Below are 19,044 nucleotides of genomic sequence, written 5' to 3'. Positions count from 1 at the left end.
TTGGGGTACATGGGGAATTTGTCTCTTTATCTCCCTTCCTCTTAGCTGGAAAAGAAAAAATAAAAAGAAAATTAAAAAAAAATCAAGATATGGTAGTTTTAATGCAAAAGTGGATATGGTGGTATTTTATCCTAAGTACAATGTGTCAGTGCATTCTTTTGATCTTTGCTTTATTACTCCTCCTTATTCATTCAGGCTCACCATTGTTATTATTCTCCCACACTCTTGTATGGCACTATAGTTCCTAACACTATTGTTAACCTGGTGTAAAGCCAGTATTCAGGGCCACCATCACAGCCGCCTGGCCCTTGCAGGTTCGCATTGGATTCGGACAGTCGGTAAAGAAACAACGGAGCCAAAAACTGATGGGCCATCATCTTTAAACCTAGCTTGCACCCGGCGGGCAAGTAAAACACACACTGGGCTCCAAAACCCAATCACATTCAGTGCTCACAAAGCTACTGACTTATCCGAGTTTCCTAGAATCAAAGGTTTCTAGCTCACCAGACTTATTCACCTCTGTTCCCCATCTCCTTCCTTCTCCCTGTCACTCAACACTCCACCATTTTAGCTTCTTCTCCTGGCCTCCTCCATGTGGCCTGTCTCTGCTCTCCTCTCTGCTCTCTCCTCTAATGATAATCTCAGGAACCAAGAGAGCAAACTCCCGTTCTGCCCTCATTTTATAGTGTAGAAATCAAAACCTTTAATCCAATTTACAAAATAGGGAAGTCTCTAATACAAAGTCACTTATCTGGGGCATGATGGGATTGCACCACCCCACATCAAAAAAGGTGGGAAAGGCTTAGTCCTAGAACCAAGCCCCAGGCTACAAGGATCCTGCCTGCCCACAGCCCTCCCCCAACACAGATTAATATCACCTGGACGACCTCCACGTGGGCAGCGCCATCTTTAACAATGTGAGCATAATATATTTTATCTGCCCAACACCTGGGTACTCATTTCTGCAATTGTTCTCTGCCTAATTGTGCTTTTATAAAATTTCTTATCCACATTAAAAAATACAGATCCTTCTTCTATATATTTTTCCTGGGTAAAGAATAGGAACTTACCAAATTTGAACTTACACATAAAATCAAGGGAATTATTGCAGCTGATTTGATCAAAGAGCAAAGGAGGTGTAACTTCAGATGAATCTTACACTGATTGATTTAGAGGTGAGAGCAGATATTTTAGTCAGAAGATTCTTGTGGAAAGGCTATTGTAAATAGGATACCAGGGTTGATTTGAAAATATGTGCTTGGCACTTGCTATGAGTAAAATACCTGCTCATATACAGTTTATATTCTGATGTGGGGAAATAAGTAGTAAATTTCAATCGATTATGAATAATACAAAGAAAATAAAATTAGGACATTGGTGTTTACTGTTGGAGATGAGTCCATGTGTGTGTGTGACTGTGTGTGTGTGTGTGTGTGTGTGTGTGTGTGACTGTGTGTGTGTGGAGAGGGGAGCAGGGTTCTTTTAATATTGACTGGTTAAAGAGACCTTTCTGGGAAATCGACAATTTAATGGGTACCCAAAGGAAGTGAGAGTACAAGCTATGCATATTTACATACTTTTCGTCTTGAAGATCAAGTACATATTTCTTAAATTGTGAGCTTTGCAGGTTGATGAAAAGTAAGGACGTGAGTATGACTGCAGTAGAAGAATCATTAGGAAAGATAGGAGGTTAAAAGAGATTTGGAAGACATTGTAAGCCATGTATTGGGCAAATGAGTTTGTAAAATTTGTATTTTTTGAGTTTGCTCACTTTTAGTGTTAAAAAATGGCACTGGGCAGCACCAGGTATGTGGTCTGTGAAATTGCAAATGACCTTCCTGCTTGGGAAGGGCCATTCATTTTCTTGTTAATGATTGCTAAGGAGAGTTTTTTGCACCAGAAAGTTTTTGAATAGGAGAGGAAACAGAAGGAAATCATGTTTGCAGAGAAAATGGAGAAAGAAGGTGTGCAGATGGGGAACAGAGGTGAGGGGCTTTTGTGAGCTTCTCTGAGACTGGTGAGGCCTTTGATTGTAGGAGAAACTGGAAAAGATTCTCCTGGTTGTGGAACCGTATACTGTATCAGTGGCTTTGGGAGCCCTGAGTGAAAGGAAAGTGTTTTCCCTGTTTGTGTTGCTCATCAGCTGGTGTGAGACTTGAATAAAGGAATGGCCCACCATTTTTTGGCTACACTGTTTCTTTACCATCTGTCCAAATCCAATGGGAACCTACATGTGCCTAGTCATGATGGCTATGACAACTGGCCCTACACCATGTTAAAGACTTTGAATTTTATTCTAAGTGTGGTGGGAAGTCAGTGGAGATTTTAAGGAGAGGAGTAGTATGTTGGAAAATAAAAATACAGACTCAGGATTTTAGAGAAAAATCTACTGTTTATTTAAATTGTTTGGAAAAAACACTAACACAAATAGAAGTTGGATTTTATTTTCTGTTTGTCATAGGTCACAAAATGTTGGAAAGAGCCATACTCCATAAAGTTTTTATTTAAAATTGACTTAAAAGTTTAGCAAACTTAGATACTTATAAAAATACCGACGATGCACATTGAAAGCATTAATGCAGGGAAGTAAATCCCCACTGTCTGTCAGTTCATTAAGATTTTTCTTCACTAGTAATCAACTGTAACATAGATCTCAGGTTATAAAGAGTTCCTTCTGTTCTTTGGTGTCATGATATAATCTGTTTTACAATAACCACTCCAGGCTCTCGATGAAGACTATAAAAGTGGGTTTAGAAGGAAATCAGAAAGACCAGTTATAAAGCTATTGAAGCCATTAGGGGAGAAAAAGTAGTGTCCTGGCCAAGGAGAGTAATAGAAAGAAGTTTATAGTTTCAGGTGAAGGTCTTAAGATTTTCTGATAAATTTAGTATGGGATAAATTAGGGAGAAATAAAAAAGGAATGAAGGCTGAATTCATTAGAGTTATAGGTCAAATAAGAATGTAAAGTTTTGCATTGTAGAAAAAAGACACCTTCATGTTAACTGTATTGCCTGTAGAATAACCCTGGCATCTTTTCTAAATGCACTCACTATAGGAAATAAATTGAGCTTATAGCCTGGGTTAAAGAGGAATTAAGAGATAGTGGAACTATGAAGTAGAAGAAGGTTCAACAGGTCAGTCATTTGATGTCCCTTCCTTCTAAGGAGAAATACAGGAACATCCATTAACCTTATGAATATTTATCTCTTGTCAGAGGCGCCTTCTTCGTCTTTTTTCAGGAAGACATACACAGATTGTAAGTAGAACTTTGTGACTACTTATGTACAGAACTGACCTTGATACTCCTTTTGACCACATTTTATATGTTTACGTGTTTAAGAAACAGGACTGGCACCTAGGAAAGGACACTATCTCATTACTTATAGGAAAAAAGGGAGGGCTCGGTAATGTTCCTGCCTAAGGATGTGCCTACCCACTGTACACCCAGTCTGAACTACTATAATAACATTTTCGTTATTACGCCAAGCAGAAAGAGCCTTTGCTCAGTTTAGTTTATTTAGGCATGTTTAGTTTATTGAAGGATAAAGTGAGTATGTGCTTCTTGTTAAAAGTTATGGTAACATATAAAAATAAAATCACATTATTTTATTATTCAGTGAGCATTTTCAAGTGTTCTAACAAATAAATGTGAAACAAAACCTAAATGTTAATTTTTCTCTTAAAGCAAGAGACATAAATTTAGGAAGATAGAACAGTTGTTTGTTTTTTTAATATTAACATTTTTTAAGTTTTATTTTTGCCTGCTGTTTTCTGTATTTATGTTTAAAGCACAATAGCTCTCTTCAGTGAAGGCAACCTCACAGCCTGAGGGACAATATTTGAGTGAAAATAAAAATGTTAGTTTTAAATATTTATATTATATAAGAATATATGTGTGAATGAAAACAATCTATATTTGGAATGTTTTTGATTTTTTATGATGTTTTCAAAATTTCTATCATTCTTGGCACTATCATCTAAGCTAAAAAATAACTTAGATGTATTCCTTTGAATATGATTATATATTTAATGTTGACAAAAAAATATGGTGCCTATATGTCACATAACTTCTCCCTTGTTCTGATACTCTGACACCGTTATACCTCTCCTGGAATTGCAGGATTTTCCTCATTGGTCACCTGCTTTCCACTCATCTGCTTTTGTTTACAGAGCAATCAGGATGATCTTTTAAGAATAATAAACAGTTGTCTAACTTCCCTGCTTTGAATTGGCCTCAAGGACTTTATGTGAAACACTGAAGATTGATCAAAAGTATTTATCTGTTTTGTTTTTTTATTAGACTACTGTCAGTCCAGTAAAGAAATGTCTTTAATTATATTAAGACCAAAAGAAAGAGAAGAAACAAAGCATGTTAGATCATTTTGGGCAATAAAGAGTGGATGATTAAATGATAAATGAATTAGATTTAATATTTATTTTGGTTGCTGAGAGCAAATGGGGTAACAAGATAAAGAACCCCAGAAAGGCTAAAAAATAGAGACCCTGGACACCTCTGAATGTGGGGTTATAGAACAGGGCTAGAAATAAGCAGATTAGCTTAGAACATGGCTTTAGAATATCTAGGCTACTTCATTTCCTATTCTGGCCCCCACAGTGAGGAAAAACTTATCCTCTGGCAGAAAACGGGATATTTGATTTCTGAAGTAGTTAAACAATAAGTATGTTGACTGATAAAAGGAAGCCCAAAGACCATGCCTATGGAGCAAGTCAAGTATAGTTTGGAACAAGAGATAATAGGATATTGAAAGCAAATCATAACAAGGTGAAGAAGAGGAGGAAGAAATTAGTTGTTTTTTCCCATTTAAGGAGGAGTTTTAGAGTTCTTTTATAGAATTATGCTGCAATTAATTGTATAACAAAGAAGTAAAAATAATCTTTAAAAATGTGCAAGGAGGGAAGTATAATCATAATAAAATTCTTCATCTATCAACAAAAAATTATATAGTCATAATTACATAAACATTGAATGTTAATTTAACTAAGAAATAAGTTGTGGCAAGTTGTGGGGAGAGATAGTGTGAATATATGTATGTGTATGTACAGGGAATAAAGAATTAAATCCTAATCTTATATATTAGTTAATATATTATATATAAACCTTAAGAACTTTAAAATTGTAGTACAAACATGTTTATGAGTTATGGAAGTCAATACAGTTGATATAGCTAAAACAATTGGGAGAGAATAGACAGAGGTGAAGTGGACCCTTTTGTTTTCACTGTAAGCCTGGATGGGCTATTTGATTTTTTAAATCATATACATTTACTATATGACAAAAATAAAAATCACATTTAAGACAAATATCACCTTGTTTTACAGTGTAATTACTATTAAATCTGTCAGTTTACTATAGTTTACATATCCCTGCCAATCTCTGTTACCTCATCTCTTCTGATTCATCTACATTTTAGCTATGATATGGCTTCTTCCACCCTTACTCATTTATAGAATATGCCAAGCTCACCCCTGCTTATCACAGGGTTATCATCTTCTTATTCTGTGCTCAATTCAGATATCATCCTTCTCAGGATAGCCCTTCTGATCAGTCACTCTGTAAATAAATACCCCATTTTATTTTCTTTATAAAATTAATACTATTTGGCTTTTCATTCTTGAGAAGGGGACCATATAAGGGACCTTGATATGCCCTACTGCAGTTGTTTCTGCCCAGAACCACTAATATTAGAGCAGAAAATTTTAAGATGAGTTATCCTTAAATTTTCCAGCATTCTTTTATGAGCATTTATGGTATATCCTCTGTGTTTTACCAGTAAGCTACACAACAGGTAACTTAAAGGAATCAAAATGGTTAATGGTATACACAATCTGGTTATGATCTATGTCTAAAAATGACCTTCAACTTATGGAAAGCCAACAGAGAATGCCCACATTTAAGGTGAGTTTATTAAGCTCCACCTCTTGAAAGGAGGAACACCAAAAAATTGGTGGCATATTTATAAATGATCACAACTACTGAATGTGTCTATCTTATGAATCAATTTTTATTGTTTTATTATTTTTATTGTTGTATTGTGCTATTATCTAATACATGAATATTATTAGCACTCAGAAGACCATAAAGTATGGGTAGTCCTTCAGTTGTCTCTGGGAGGCAACTAATATCTGTGGAATACCTGCTGCATGTGTTGTACTGGACTCTTAAAGTTTGTCGTTTGATTTAATCCTCTGACCACTTTGTAAACTGAATATAATGTTTATTTATTATATGAGCCATGTTTTTCATAGGTACTGGTAACTTTCTCAAGAACACACTTTTAAGTAGAGGGTTAGTCGGAACTAAACAAAATACAGGGTTTGCTTTGCTTTGGTGTAATGACACGAGTGGCTGTTGATCCAGTTTGGCTGAAGACAGGTTTTGTCTGATACACAAAATGCTTTGTAGTAAAAATAAAAAAAATAGTGCTCCATATTGAAACAATGAAAGACTTCAAATGAAATCTGGAAATCAGTACTGTGGTGGTCCTTGAAACAAAGAAGTATTTTGGTTTCAAAAGAATCAGCTGAGTTGGAGCCTGCCTTTGTAGGTCCCTGAATACTTTCATGTCATTGCGAGGTGGGAGATATGCCATTCTCACAAAGTTTTACCTATTTACGTTATTTTCTAATCTTATATTTGTCTAAATTTGCTATCTATGGCTGGTTGGAGATCACATAGCAATTAATTAATGAAGAAATTAAGTACTAAAATTTGTTAATATGTAATTTTCAAAAGGTTAAAAATATTACTTATGAAAATATGTAGTGAACATATTAATGAGTCCTTTAGCTCATTAATGATGGAACCAGTGGAATGGTAAATTTGATTCATTGGAATACAGAAGAGACTGAAATATTTACAATCTATGAAAAAAATGCTGATTTAAGATTGTAACATTAGATATAAAATGTTACTGTTGTACTGTATAATAAACAAATTATTTTTACTACCTCATGAATATTATTGTCACCTCTATTGGAAAAAAATATTTGCAATTTATTGATACACAAATTACTATCTAAGCTCATAGAGATGAAGACCTAATCATTTCTATTAAATTGTAAGTTAAACAAAAGTATATTCCCCAGGAGAACAACTCATTCTTGAAGGGCCTATTAGGCAGTGGTCCAGTATGACATTAAAGGGATATGTGACATTTCTTTTACATCTTTTCTTATCAAGATTTTGATTTTTTTCTTAATAATTTATGTCATGGTCCACTTTATTAAATAATATTTGAGTAGGTATATTATTTTACTAGACCTGACATAACAATATACCACAGGATTTGTGCTTAAACAACAGAAATCAGTTTTCTCACAGTTCTGAGGACTGAAAGCCCAAGGTCAGGGTACCATAGGACGAGACTTCTCAGGGACTTCTCAGCATCTCCCGTCTGTTTACAGATGCCTCTCTCCTGTGTGCAGGCCTCCTGGTGTCTCTGTATATGTCTTAACTTCCTCTTCTCATGAGGGCACCAGTCATATTGGGTTAGGGCCTACCTTAACAGGTCCATTCTAATTTAATCATCTTTAAAGACTTCTTTTCAAATGCACTCACATTCTGAGGTATGGGTGGTTCAAACTTTAACATATGAACTTTGGGGAAAATAACTGAGTCCATAGTACTAAGCACAGGTACATTTTAGTGAATTAAAAATGTTTAAGTTTCATATTCACCAACTCTGGTCATTTCTTTTGATGTGATGAAAAATTTGATGTAATATTTTATTCAACTATTCAATTATAGATTATCATAAGTATTTGTCTTCTTCTGTTGTTTTTACTTTCCCATACATTTTTAAATTAATTTCCACTGGGTACAACTTTAAATTGTTAGACCTATGAAATACTGATTTTTAAAAATTATTAATAGTTACTTATATTTGTATAACACTTTATCAGTTTCAAAATACTTTCAATATTTTTATTATTTAAAATTTTACCAACACTAATATTTAGATTATTTTGTAGACATGAGCAGGAAAGTAACCTTTTCTTTTGGTAACTAAGAAATTCTGAGTGACCTTAATAAGGAGCATTTCATGAGAACAGTACAGGTGAAATCTGAGTGACTATTGGTTAAAGAATAAATGAAAGCTAACTGGAAAACACAATAACAACATACTTAAAACTGTTTTCATAACAGTGAAGGAATACCAGTGAAAGTCTTACTACTAAAAATTTAAAGATTTTTTTAATGTAATATCATAAAATGATTATAGTTATCTTCAGCAATTTCCACTGAACTTTGTTATATAGCAGAACATGAAAATAAAATACTAAATCTGTTGTCTAGAAAAAGTCACTATCTCCTAAAACTTTTAAATCATTTTAGCCAAATTTATTTATGTATGTATGTATGTATTCATCTCTCAGCTTACATACTGAACTCTTTTGTCTTATTGCTTTAATTCTCTTAATAAAAATAATCTTAATAAAAATTTCATTAAAATCAGACAGAAACTTTAAATATAAGAAAAAGAAACAAAATCAATCCTCATCATTACTAAGTATTTGGCTAGTTATCAGGTTATTTAGTAAGACCTTGCTCATTCAAACTTGGATGGTTGTTAACAATACCTATTGTTTCAGTAGCAGAGAATCTTTCTGCAATGATACTGAGTTGAAAGGTATGAATGCTGTCAAACAGATCCTTTGTCTGAAATTACAATTGTATAGACTTAACCAACTGCATGCTTAGCATGAAGGATGGGTCACTGAATGTACTCTGCCACCATTATTTGAGATCAAGGTATTTAAAATAACATTTGAAGCAGTGAGATCTGTGCTTTAGCTGATATTATAATACAAAAAGAATACCAAAAAAAATACATTTGCAGATTTCTGGAGACAGCAAAATAGTTTAGATTTTTAAGAATTCTGCTTGCTGAACTAGTAGAGAAAAACATTTCATGTGGTGTATGGAACATTTGAATGCTTATGCTTCCCTAAGGACTGTGTAATTTAGGAATGAAACTGTGATCGATAGCTTGAAAATGTGTATCCAGTGAATGCAGTTTGTGCTTTCTGATTGTCCTTGTAAGGCATGACAGACATTCCCACAAAGTTGCTTCTTCTTTTATCTGGTTTGACAGTATACTGTTGTAAATGATAACGATGGCACATGCATCTACATTAGTCTTTCTGTTGAGAGAATATCATTCACTGAAGCAGCCTGTTATTAAGGAATTCTTTTGAAGCATAAAGTTAGAAGAGTGTTTAGTTTCAGACTGCGGAAAGAAGCTCTTCTTAGTCAATGAATTATAGATTCATAGTGAGTTCAAACAAGGAGGTTTGAAAGTATAATTTTCATACATAAAAAAATGACTGTCATAAAATTTGGAATGGATAAAAATCAGAAATGTATTTATTTATAGTATTATTGAGGGAACCAGCCCAATATTGCTGTTCTAAGTGGAATTAGATACTTATTGGTATTTTATAGAAAAAGAATGTTTAAATAAGATTTGTAGGTTAAGTTAAAAAAGTAGTTAATGGTTTGGGTAATAAATCCAAAACAGTTGAGATTATCTTTTCTTCTAGGTAACTATATAATCAGCATGAAATTTCATAGTCTGATCAAATAGGAAATACTCAAGTCAAACACACACGTTCTTTTAGAGCTGCACTATCTACAGCAACCACTGGTTACCTACATTTCTTAAAATTTCAATTTGAATTTATTAAAATTAAATGCAATAAAGATTCAGTTTCAGTATACCAGCCACATTTTAAGTGCTCAGTAGATACATTTAGCTAGTGGCCATGCTACGGAATAGCATAGATATAGAATATTTTTATCATCACGGAAAGTACTGTTGAACATCTCTCTTCTAGAAAATTAATCTTTGAACAGACCTGTTTTGCAATGCCTACATAAGTCTTTGAAAGAATATTTTATCCCTCTTTTTGCTTTATTTCCAAGTTTTAGATACATATTATAAACAAAGGATCTTCTAGATCTTTTTTCTATCTTTTCCACTTTTTCTTTTTTAACAGAAGAGGATCTGGAAATAAGGATTTACTTTAAGTTCACAATTTCTTTTTACTCCTCTTACTACTAAGGAGTTTAGCTGTACCATTAAACCAGTTATGACAACAGGGTTGAATGAACTATTTGGGGCAAAAGCAAAAACTAGTAGAAAAATTTTATTGTAAATACCTATAAGAATTTATAAACTATTCATCCTTTTGTGTCTAGGTCATTCTCAGCCCATTGGTAGCAAGAAGACTGTTATCAAGAAATAGTAATTTTTTACAGAGTACTTACATCACTTATTTTGGCATAGTAAGAAATTGAATCATAAAACTGCATATGGTTTTAAAATGTCCTCTGTAGTGGTTTGGGTGGAGTGATGTGCTCTTTGACTTATGATATGAGATCTGTACCTGTGAAATCAGTAATTTTATGTGTGTGTGTTCTCCAGATGTGCAACACATGGCGATTGACTGGCTCACCAGAAATTTCTACTTTGTGGACCATGTCAGTGACCGGATCTTTGTTTGCAATTACAATGGGTCTGTGTGTGTCACCCTGATTGATCTGGAGCTTCATAATCCTAAGGCAATAGCAGTTGACCCAATAGCAGGGTAAGCCATTCTTGTTTTTAGTGTTTGATCTGAAATAATTTTCACTAAAAATAAATGATGTTACTTGACAATATTTTTTTTTCTAACTACTGATATATAAACACTGTATTATTAAGGAGTCACTGAATTTGTCATCAAAACCCTTTTTTTTTGACTTTCCAATGTTACAAGTCACTTTATTGTTTAAAAAGAGATCTTATCTGAACTTCTTTTAGCTAAAGTCCATCAATCTTTTATAATATTTCACAATTTATCAGAATTAGTCATAAATGTGTAAATTCTCATCAACTTTGTTCATATGATTAGAAAATCAATATATGGATCTCGCTTTCATTTTACAGATGCTATTGTTAGAGGGGAAGGGGAAAATATAGAGTCTTATTAATTTAGTTCTGTCATTAGTCACTATGCATCAAGGATACTGTCAAATTAATGGCATTCTGTGCAACTTTAATTGGAGGATCTGATGTGTTTGTTGTGTTTTCAGATGTAAGTTGTAGCAAGATGTGGAAACTGAAATTTCATCCATGTTATTATTTAAATCATTACCAGGCAGTTCAGGCTAAAATGTAGGAAGGAACATATCCTAAACTGCCATAAGCCTCCAATCAATAAATGGGAAAATATTTACTGAAGAAACAGCTGTCATCCATATGTGGACTTTTGTCACTCTTTACTTAAAGCCTGATTGAATATTAAGATGCATCATCACAATGGTTCTGATTTTGACAAGAACAGCTTGGATGTAAGGACTTTGCTAGGAAGGCTGTGTAATATAATTCTTGAATGTAGCTCTATTTGTATTTGCAGCAGATGGTTTCTTGACTCAATCTGACTGCAGTGATGCTTCAAAAGACATTACTAAAAGAAGTTGTATTTAAACTGATTTGTTTGGGTGGTTGGATAGGGTAGTAAGAAAAAATTGGAAGTTTAAAAATGCGCTAACAACATTCTTATGACATTCTGTTTAGAAATATATTTGCTTGTGTGTTTTCCCTTATATGCACTAACTGAATTTCAAATTAGATGGTAGATAGTCTTGTCTGTCAAAAATGTTAAAGGGTGAAGCTATTGTATTTTTCCACTAATTCTACCACTCTTTCCCTTCCACATTAAAATATCCAGAGACCCTTTATAAAAAAAAAAAAACACAAAAAAAAACTGCCAGTCTGAAAAAAAAAAAAATATATATATATATACACACACACACACTCATACACACCACCTTCCTTTCTGAGCAGCAACATACTTTTATGTTCTCAAACTTCCTATTTCTACTTGTCATTACATGAAAGAACTGTACTTTGTCATTTTTGTCAAAGAAACTAGGAATAGAAAACCCCCACATTGTTTGCATTTGTTCTGTGTTGGATTCCGTTAGGCCTAGTAACTGTTAAATGTAATTTTGTCATGTATCATTTATCTTAATAAGTTATTTGAAAAGTTTCATTTCAGTTCTCTCTCTCTCTCTCTCTCTCTATCTCTCCCCCCCCCCTTAGTTTTTCATTAAGGAATCATAGAAATCAGAGAAGGCAAGCTTTACTCTTTCATAAATATGAGCCTGCTTGTAATAGAACATTTTCACATATATTCTACTTTTCTTTTAAGATCAGAAATTTAGATAGGAGTAATGAGATGCTCTCTAAGGAAGGAACAGTAGGGTTTGTTTGTTTGTTTTCTTTAACTTTTAATTTGGGGCCTACTCAAGAGTAATTTGAATATTTCAGGCTAGGAAAATGCTGCATGACCCACTAGAGCAAAATGTACTATCTGCTTTTTCTCTTGCCCTTTCCTATTTGTATGGGGTTATTCATCATTGGCTTTTTTGTTTATAGCTTCAGCTAGGAAACATGAGAATGTATGAACAATTCACCCTAGCCGATTGGCTCATCAGTATAGTGTCAACCAGGCATGTGACTGTCCTGGATTTGATTCCTGGTCAGGGCACACAGGAGAAGTGGCCATCTGCTTCTCCACCACTCCCCTCCCCCCTTCTCACTCCCTCTCTTTCTCTCTCTTGCCCTCTCACAGCCATAGCTCGATTGGTTCGAGTGCATCAGCCTGGAAACTGAGGCAGCTCTGTGGAGACTCTGCCTCAGGTGCTAAAAATGCTTGGTTGCGAGCATGGCCCCCAGAGTGGGCAGAGCATCAGCACCAGGTGGGGTTGCTGGGTGGTACCTCTCAGTTGAGGTACATGTGGGAGTCTGTCTCTAACTCCCCTCCTATCACTTGGAGAAAGAAAAATAATTGAACTGATTCTTAGAGTTTGAGCTTAATAACTATGGAAATAGAAGGAGATTTGCCTTATTTCCCCAAAGGCTGCATTGAAAAAAATATCTTTAACTTGGTTATACTTTTAACTTCACTTTTCTCAATCACCGATTTTGTTTTTATCTAAGGCCTATTACAGTATTGTTTACTATTATCTCTTTTTCATTGATTAAATATAGGTTACTAGTTTTCTCTGGAATCTCAATACAACTTGATCCAGGCATTAATCTACAACTGGCAGGAAGAGATTGCTCAAAAATCTTATCTGTTCATTCATTTGCTTTTTAAGATGTTTACATTGACTCATTAATTTGGCCTGTTTTTCTAGAGATGCTTATTGTGATTTATCGTTTTCCTTTCAAAGTTTAGCAATTTTTTTCAATTGTTCCTTGAAGAAATTTCCAAAAAAAATTTATAAAGGCATTAGAATCAGAAGGTAGTGAAAAGAACCTAGTCCAACCAACATCAAAAATTTCATTTCTGGTAGTGGCTGTTAGGGCTTTGCTTGTTTAACTATTAAGAGCTTGATTCTGGAGTCATTCTTCCTGAGATCAAATTCTGGCTCCACCAGGTGCTACCTGTGTGACGTTGGATGCCTCTTAGAACCTGTCTTCTCATCTTATAAAGCATGAATAATGTTAATCCTACCCTGATACTTTCTGAGTTATAGAATATGTAAAGTTCTTTTTTGTCATGTTGTCTCATGACAACTACTAAGCTGTCTGTCCAACATTCTAATATATAAGATAGAACTGAGGAAGAGAAAAAGACATGACAAAGCAAAAGAGTGGTAGTGCCTGGGAATAAATATGAAGTATATATAGGAGGTTGTAGGAAAAAAGTACAAAGGTATAGAGAAGGTAGCAGAGAAATCATTTTAACAACTGATTTTGTGTAAGATGTATTTGGATTGCCTTCAAGGTCTTTCAAAAAATAAAAGTAAAGCATAAAATCCCTTCATAATTTTCTTTGTCATTTAACCTGTATTTTTTAATATGACATCATTTGAATAATAAACCATGTAGTATTTGGATCCAGTGAGGGTTATATCTGAGAACAGGAGTGGATCTAGCATACAGTTTTAACAAGGTGTGGCTCTGAACATCCTATTAAAATTATCACACTAAACTTGAGACAAGAGTTTATTTAACAATGAATGTCAAATTGTTGCAGCAATTTTAAAAAGAGGGGGTTGATCAATTCATCTTAACCATGATAATTATTACGAAACCTGTAAAATTAGAGATGTTTTAAGGATAGTACTGAAATTGAAATTAAAAGTTTGAGGAAAAATATTTTTTAGACTTGCCGTACCATGTATAGAATTTAAAATCAATAGTTATATGAGATGGCTAAACTGAAGGAGGAAATCTCCATGTCATGTGAAATAGCAGAAATTGAATATTTTCCAATGCAGTGCATACCTTCTTTCTATGGAAATGAACTTTTGACTTGTATTGAGTGAATGGTAGAGTGATCTGTAAGATTTATTTGTGAATTCATGGCCTCATGTCATTATTGAAGGAAAATTATGTTGTCTTCACTTTCTACAAGAGCAGGCCATCTGCCGTGAGGCAGACGAGTGAAGTTTAAGTCTCAGAAGTTGAATTTATAGTATTTGATAGTTAGTAAAGCCTTTCCCATTAACCATATGGATCTTTAGTGTTGGTGAGACTAATCATGACTGAGGAATTAAAGATGGAATAAAAGTTAACAGCCAGCAGGGGACAGGACTGAGTAATGAAATTCTAATTTGAAATGCTGTGTGAATATGGAAAACTAGAAAACAAACCAGCTTTGCTTTTGCCCATGAAAGGACTTTTGTAACAAGGAGATCCTTGGGATAAATATCAGTTTTCTCACTCTATTAGCTGATTCCTAGAATCAACCCATGTTACAAGTTAGAGCTTGACTCACTATTTACTTTCAATGGGACATACATAGAATTGTTACAATTCGTTGGCTATTAAACCCCTCAGAGGACACTGTGGGCAAATTAAAACTACAGATTGCACTGCCACAGTTAACCACCACCTATTGATTTAAAGATGTAGATGGTTCTGAAATTGCTTTGGGTTTGAACATGAATAAGCATGTAAAGGAAGACATGACTCTGTTCTCTTTTCTCTTCATTGAAGTCTCAATCATGGAAGGTCTCATGCTCATCTGTAATTCATGACTGTCCCTAATCTTTTGAAATTCACATTTACACTTTGATAGGCTGCAAATTGTGAGTTCTGACTTTTTAAAGAAGAACTACATACCCACACCCCAAATTATATGTTGATGATAGATAGATAGATAGATAGATAGATAGATAATCTCCTAGCCTCCTTCCCACTTCAAGATAGCCATGTGAAAAGTTTCTACAATCAGACACATCTGCATTGTTCAAGGAGAGATATGTTTCTTAAAGTCAATGTAAACATAATCAAACACTGAATCTTCTTTCATATTGCTCTTCATTAGAAGAAAACACAGAGAAAATTGAAACATTCCAATAGCTCCAATAATCATTCTGAGGTTATGTAATGAGCTGCTATAATTTCTCTCTTGGACATCTTGAACTTTAAAGTGTTTTCTTTATTTGTCTTTGTTTTTTAAGAAAAAAAGCTGATGAATAAAATGAACTGATGAAGTTATATTTTGGATTATTAGTACAGCTTCTAAAGAATCTTGGTCCCACACATGGGAGTTGTATTTATGTGGGCTAACCTCTAAATTCACCTATGTGAAGAAGAGTGCCAAGAGAATAATTTGCCCACTTCTTCTTACACTCATTAAATCCTTAATGCAGTATAGTGACAGCATCCCAAATCTTATAAATTTGTATGAATTATTCAAAAAAATACCAATACGTTCTTATTTGCAGCAATATTTCTATGACTTTTACCTATAATCTATCAAATATTTCTATGGTTATTTTCTATTTTACACTACTACTCCCTTCTCTTGGTGATTCTAACATTGTGGATGGCATTTAGGTTCATAGAGATTTGTCTAAGCAATAGGCATCTATATATTAGGCCAGGGGTCGTGAACCTTTTTGGCTGAGAGAGCCATGAATGCCACATATTTTTTTTTGTATTTTTCTGAAGTTGGAAATGGGGAGGCAGTCAGACAGACTCCCACATGCGCCAGACTGGGACCCACCTGGCATGCCCACCAGGGGGCGATGCTCTGCCCATCTGGGGCATTGCTCTGTTGCAACCAGAGTCATTCTAGCACCTGAGGCAGAGACCACAGAGCCATCCTCAGTGCCCGGGCCAACTTTGCTCCAATAGTGCCTTGGCTGCAGGAGGGGAAGAGAGAGACAGAGAGGAAGGAGAAGGGGAGGGGTGGAGAAGCAGATGGGCGCTTCTCCTGTGTGCCCTGGCCAGGAATCGAACCCGGGACTCCTGCACGCCAGGCCGACACTCTACCACTGAGCCAACTGGCCAGGGCCGAATGCCACATATTTTAAAATGTAATTCCGTGAGAGCCATACAATGGCCCATGTACATTACGCATTATCCAATAAAAATTTGGTGTTGTCCCAGAGGACAGCTGTGATTGGCTCTAGCCACCTGCAACCATAAACATGAGCAGTAGGAAATGAATGGATTGTGATACATGAGAATGTTTTATATTTTCAACGTTATTTTTTTTTTATTAAATATTTGTCTGTGAGCCAGATGCAGCCATCAAAAGAGCCATATCTGGCTCACAAGCCATAGGTTCTCATCCCCTGTATTAGTCCAATTTACTAAAGGCCTCAGGAGTATCATCAACTGCTACTTTCCAATCTAAAGTTACTTCAGAATTGCCAATGTGAATATGGGAGACATCATGGATGTGCAAATATGCATTTCATGGTCTGCACTATGTTGACTGAAGTTAGTGATTCAAAGGCTTACTCAGGAGTACAAGTCAATATCACCTATCTTATATGACTAATTAATTTTATCTAGATTCAACCTCTTTCCAAATCCTTCTCTAGACCTGTTCACATGTGAAGGCTCATGCATGTCATTATCTTTAATTAATGCCTCCTTCAGTTACAAATAATTTTCTATTATATTGATATTAACCTAAGAATTTAGAAGAACAATTTGGAGTAGTTTATGTTCAGTTCAGCCTTTCCTGGAAACTTAACCCAAATTTGTTCAACTTCTACTTTGTTCTTGACTCATGTCATTCCTTAAGTAAAAATAATGCAAAACATTCTATTTACTTCCTTTGCTGTTCTTTTTTTTTTACTATATAATTTTTCAATGTTTGCTAAGTTTACCTCTAAATTACTGCATTTGCAATTCTATTTCTAGAATTATACTCAATGTCTTCACAATCTTCCAACCACTTCCTATAAAAAACTCCTTCTCTGAATTCTTATTCTTATTTGTCTTGTCCACTCAGACATGGTAATAGAAAACAACTCTTTATAACTTATTTTATAAATACATTTTTATTCACTTAAAAATCTAGACTTAGGAGGGTCACTAGGTGGTTATTTTAGTGGCTGAACAATATCATTGAGAACATGGTTCCTTCCTCCTCTCTGTTCTGTGGCATTAATTTTAACGTATGCTTTTCAAGTAGTCCATCTGTGATCACAGGGCGGACACTGAAGTTCCAGGGACCCTGTGGATAACCATGGTATTGTAGTTAAAAAACAGCTTTGTTTCTTCCTTGGGTGTGGAAGAGCTCACAAGGCAGACATTTTCTCATGTCTTCATGGTCAGAAGTATGGTGTATGCCCACCTAAACTTTTAACATTAATATACAGAGGAAAGTGGGAGTGAAATTGAGTTCAGGCTATCAAGGAAGAAAGGAAAATGCCTTATGAAACACCATCATCTGCTACAACCACCATCACATCATAGTTTTCTCTCATGTGCAGCCTGTTTTTTGGGTTTTTTTTTTTTTTTTTGGTTTTTTTTTTTAACAGAAACAGAGAGAGAGTCAGAGAGAGGGATAGACAGGGACAGACAGACAGGAACAGAGAGAGATGAGAAGCATCAATTATCAGTTTTTTGTTGTGACACTTTAGTTGTTCATTGATTGCTTTCTCATATGTGCCTTGACCATGGGGCTACAGCAGACCGAGTAATCCCTTGCTCAAGTCAGCGACTTTAGGTCCAAGGTGGTGAGCTTTGCTCAAACCAGATGAGCCTGTGCTCAAGCTGGTGACTTCGGGGTCTTGAACCTGGGTCCTCTGCATCCCAGTCTAATGCTCTATCCACTGCACCACCGCCTGGTCAGGCCATGTGCAGCCTTTTGTAATTATCTTTCTTTCCAGACATAGCAGGGACTCTTTTCACTTAGCTAAAACTGGAATAGTTTGTTCTAATTCTTCATTCCCTTTTCTAAAAGAGCAATTCCATTTTCTTTAAGCCAAAACTGTTAAAACTCATTTTGATGAATATTTTTCCTACCTATTTTCAAGGCAAATCACAGTTTGTTTCTTTGCTTTTCTGTAACTTTTTCAACAAGGCTGAGAAGTAGCTGAGGGGATCCGAGATGGTGATGGAATAGACAGTGGACATTCTACTTGTCTCCTGCTAGGACCAAACTGGAATTATAGCTAAATTAAAGAAAAGTCATCCTGAAAAACCAACTCAGGACTAAGTGAAGAAGAGTTTCATATCCAAGGAATCACAGAAGAAGCCACATTGAGACCGATAGGAAAGCCAGAGGTGCAAAAGAGCTGTCCCCACTCCAGGGAGCAGCAGATGAGGTTCCAGAGGGACATCTCTGCTGCAGGATAGGGTTTATCAGAGAGGTGTAGGTCCTAAGACCTAGGCTGGGTCCCCCAGCCTGCAGCAACAGAGCCTGGAAGAGGTGCCACATAGCATTTGGCAGTTAAAAGAGAAGTTTCTGTCTGACAGAAAGATGGAAGTTCTCAGAGACGCAGGTACTGTCTTAAAGAGTCAACTGGAAAATCTCATTGACTGCCACTTACCCTGGGCTCCAGCTGAGGGAGTACTGAGCAGACTAGTCACTAGAGGAGAGTGTGAGACTGGCAGCCTTGGGATGAAATACGGTGGGGAAACAGCCGGTAAGACCCGTGTGCTGGATCATCCTCCAATACTGCAGTCTCCATTTTCCTCGGATGGAGCGCTCCCCTCCCTGCTCATCAGCCTGGGTGAAAGCAACTGCCCCACCCTCGGGAATCTGTCCTGC

The 19,044-nt window shown here is 35.4% G+C and overlaps 1 protein-coding gene across 1 annotated transcript in view; it reads left to right on the top strand.

Annotated features, from left to right (window-relative positions):
* LRP1B (LDL receptor related protein 1B) overlaps positions 1 to 19,044 on the top strand; it is a 2,108,848-nt gene that overhangs the window by 984,259 nt on the left and 1,105,545 nt on the right. Inside the window, exon 7 of the mRNA XM_066345498.1 lies at positions 10,449 to 10,611. Coding sequence (XP_066201595.1) covers positions 10,449 to 10,611 — 163 coding nt within the window. The remainder of the gene's footprint in view (positions 1 to 10,448; positions 10,612 to 19,044) is intronic.

The sequence above is a fragment of the Saccopteryx leptura genome, chromosome 7, assembly GCF_036850995.1.
Source record: "Saccopteryx leptura isolate mSacLep1 chromosome 7, mSacLep1_pri_phased_curated, whole genome shotgun sequence".
In the NCBI taxonomy this organism is placed as follows: Eukaryota; Metazoa; Chordata; class Mammalia; order Chiroptera; family Emballonuridae; genus Saccopteryx; species Saccopteryx leptura.
The sequence above is the reverse complement of the archived record's forward strand: the minus strand, read 5'-3'. Positions and strand labels throughout refer to the sequence as shown.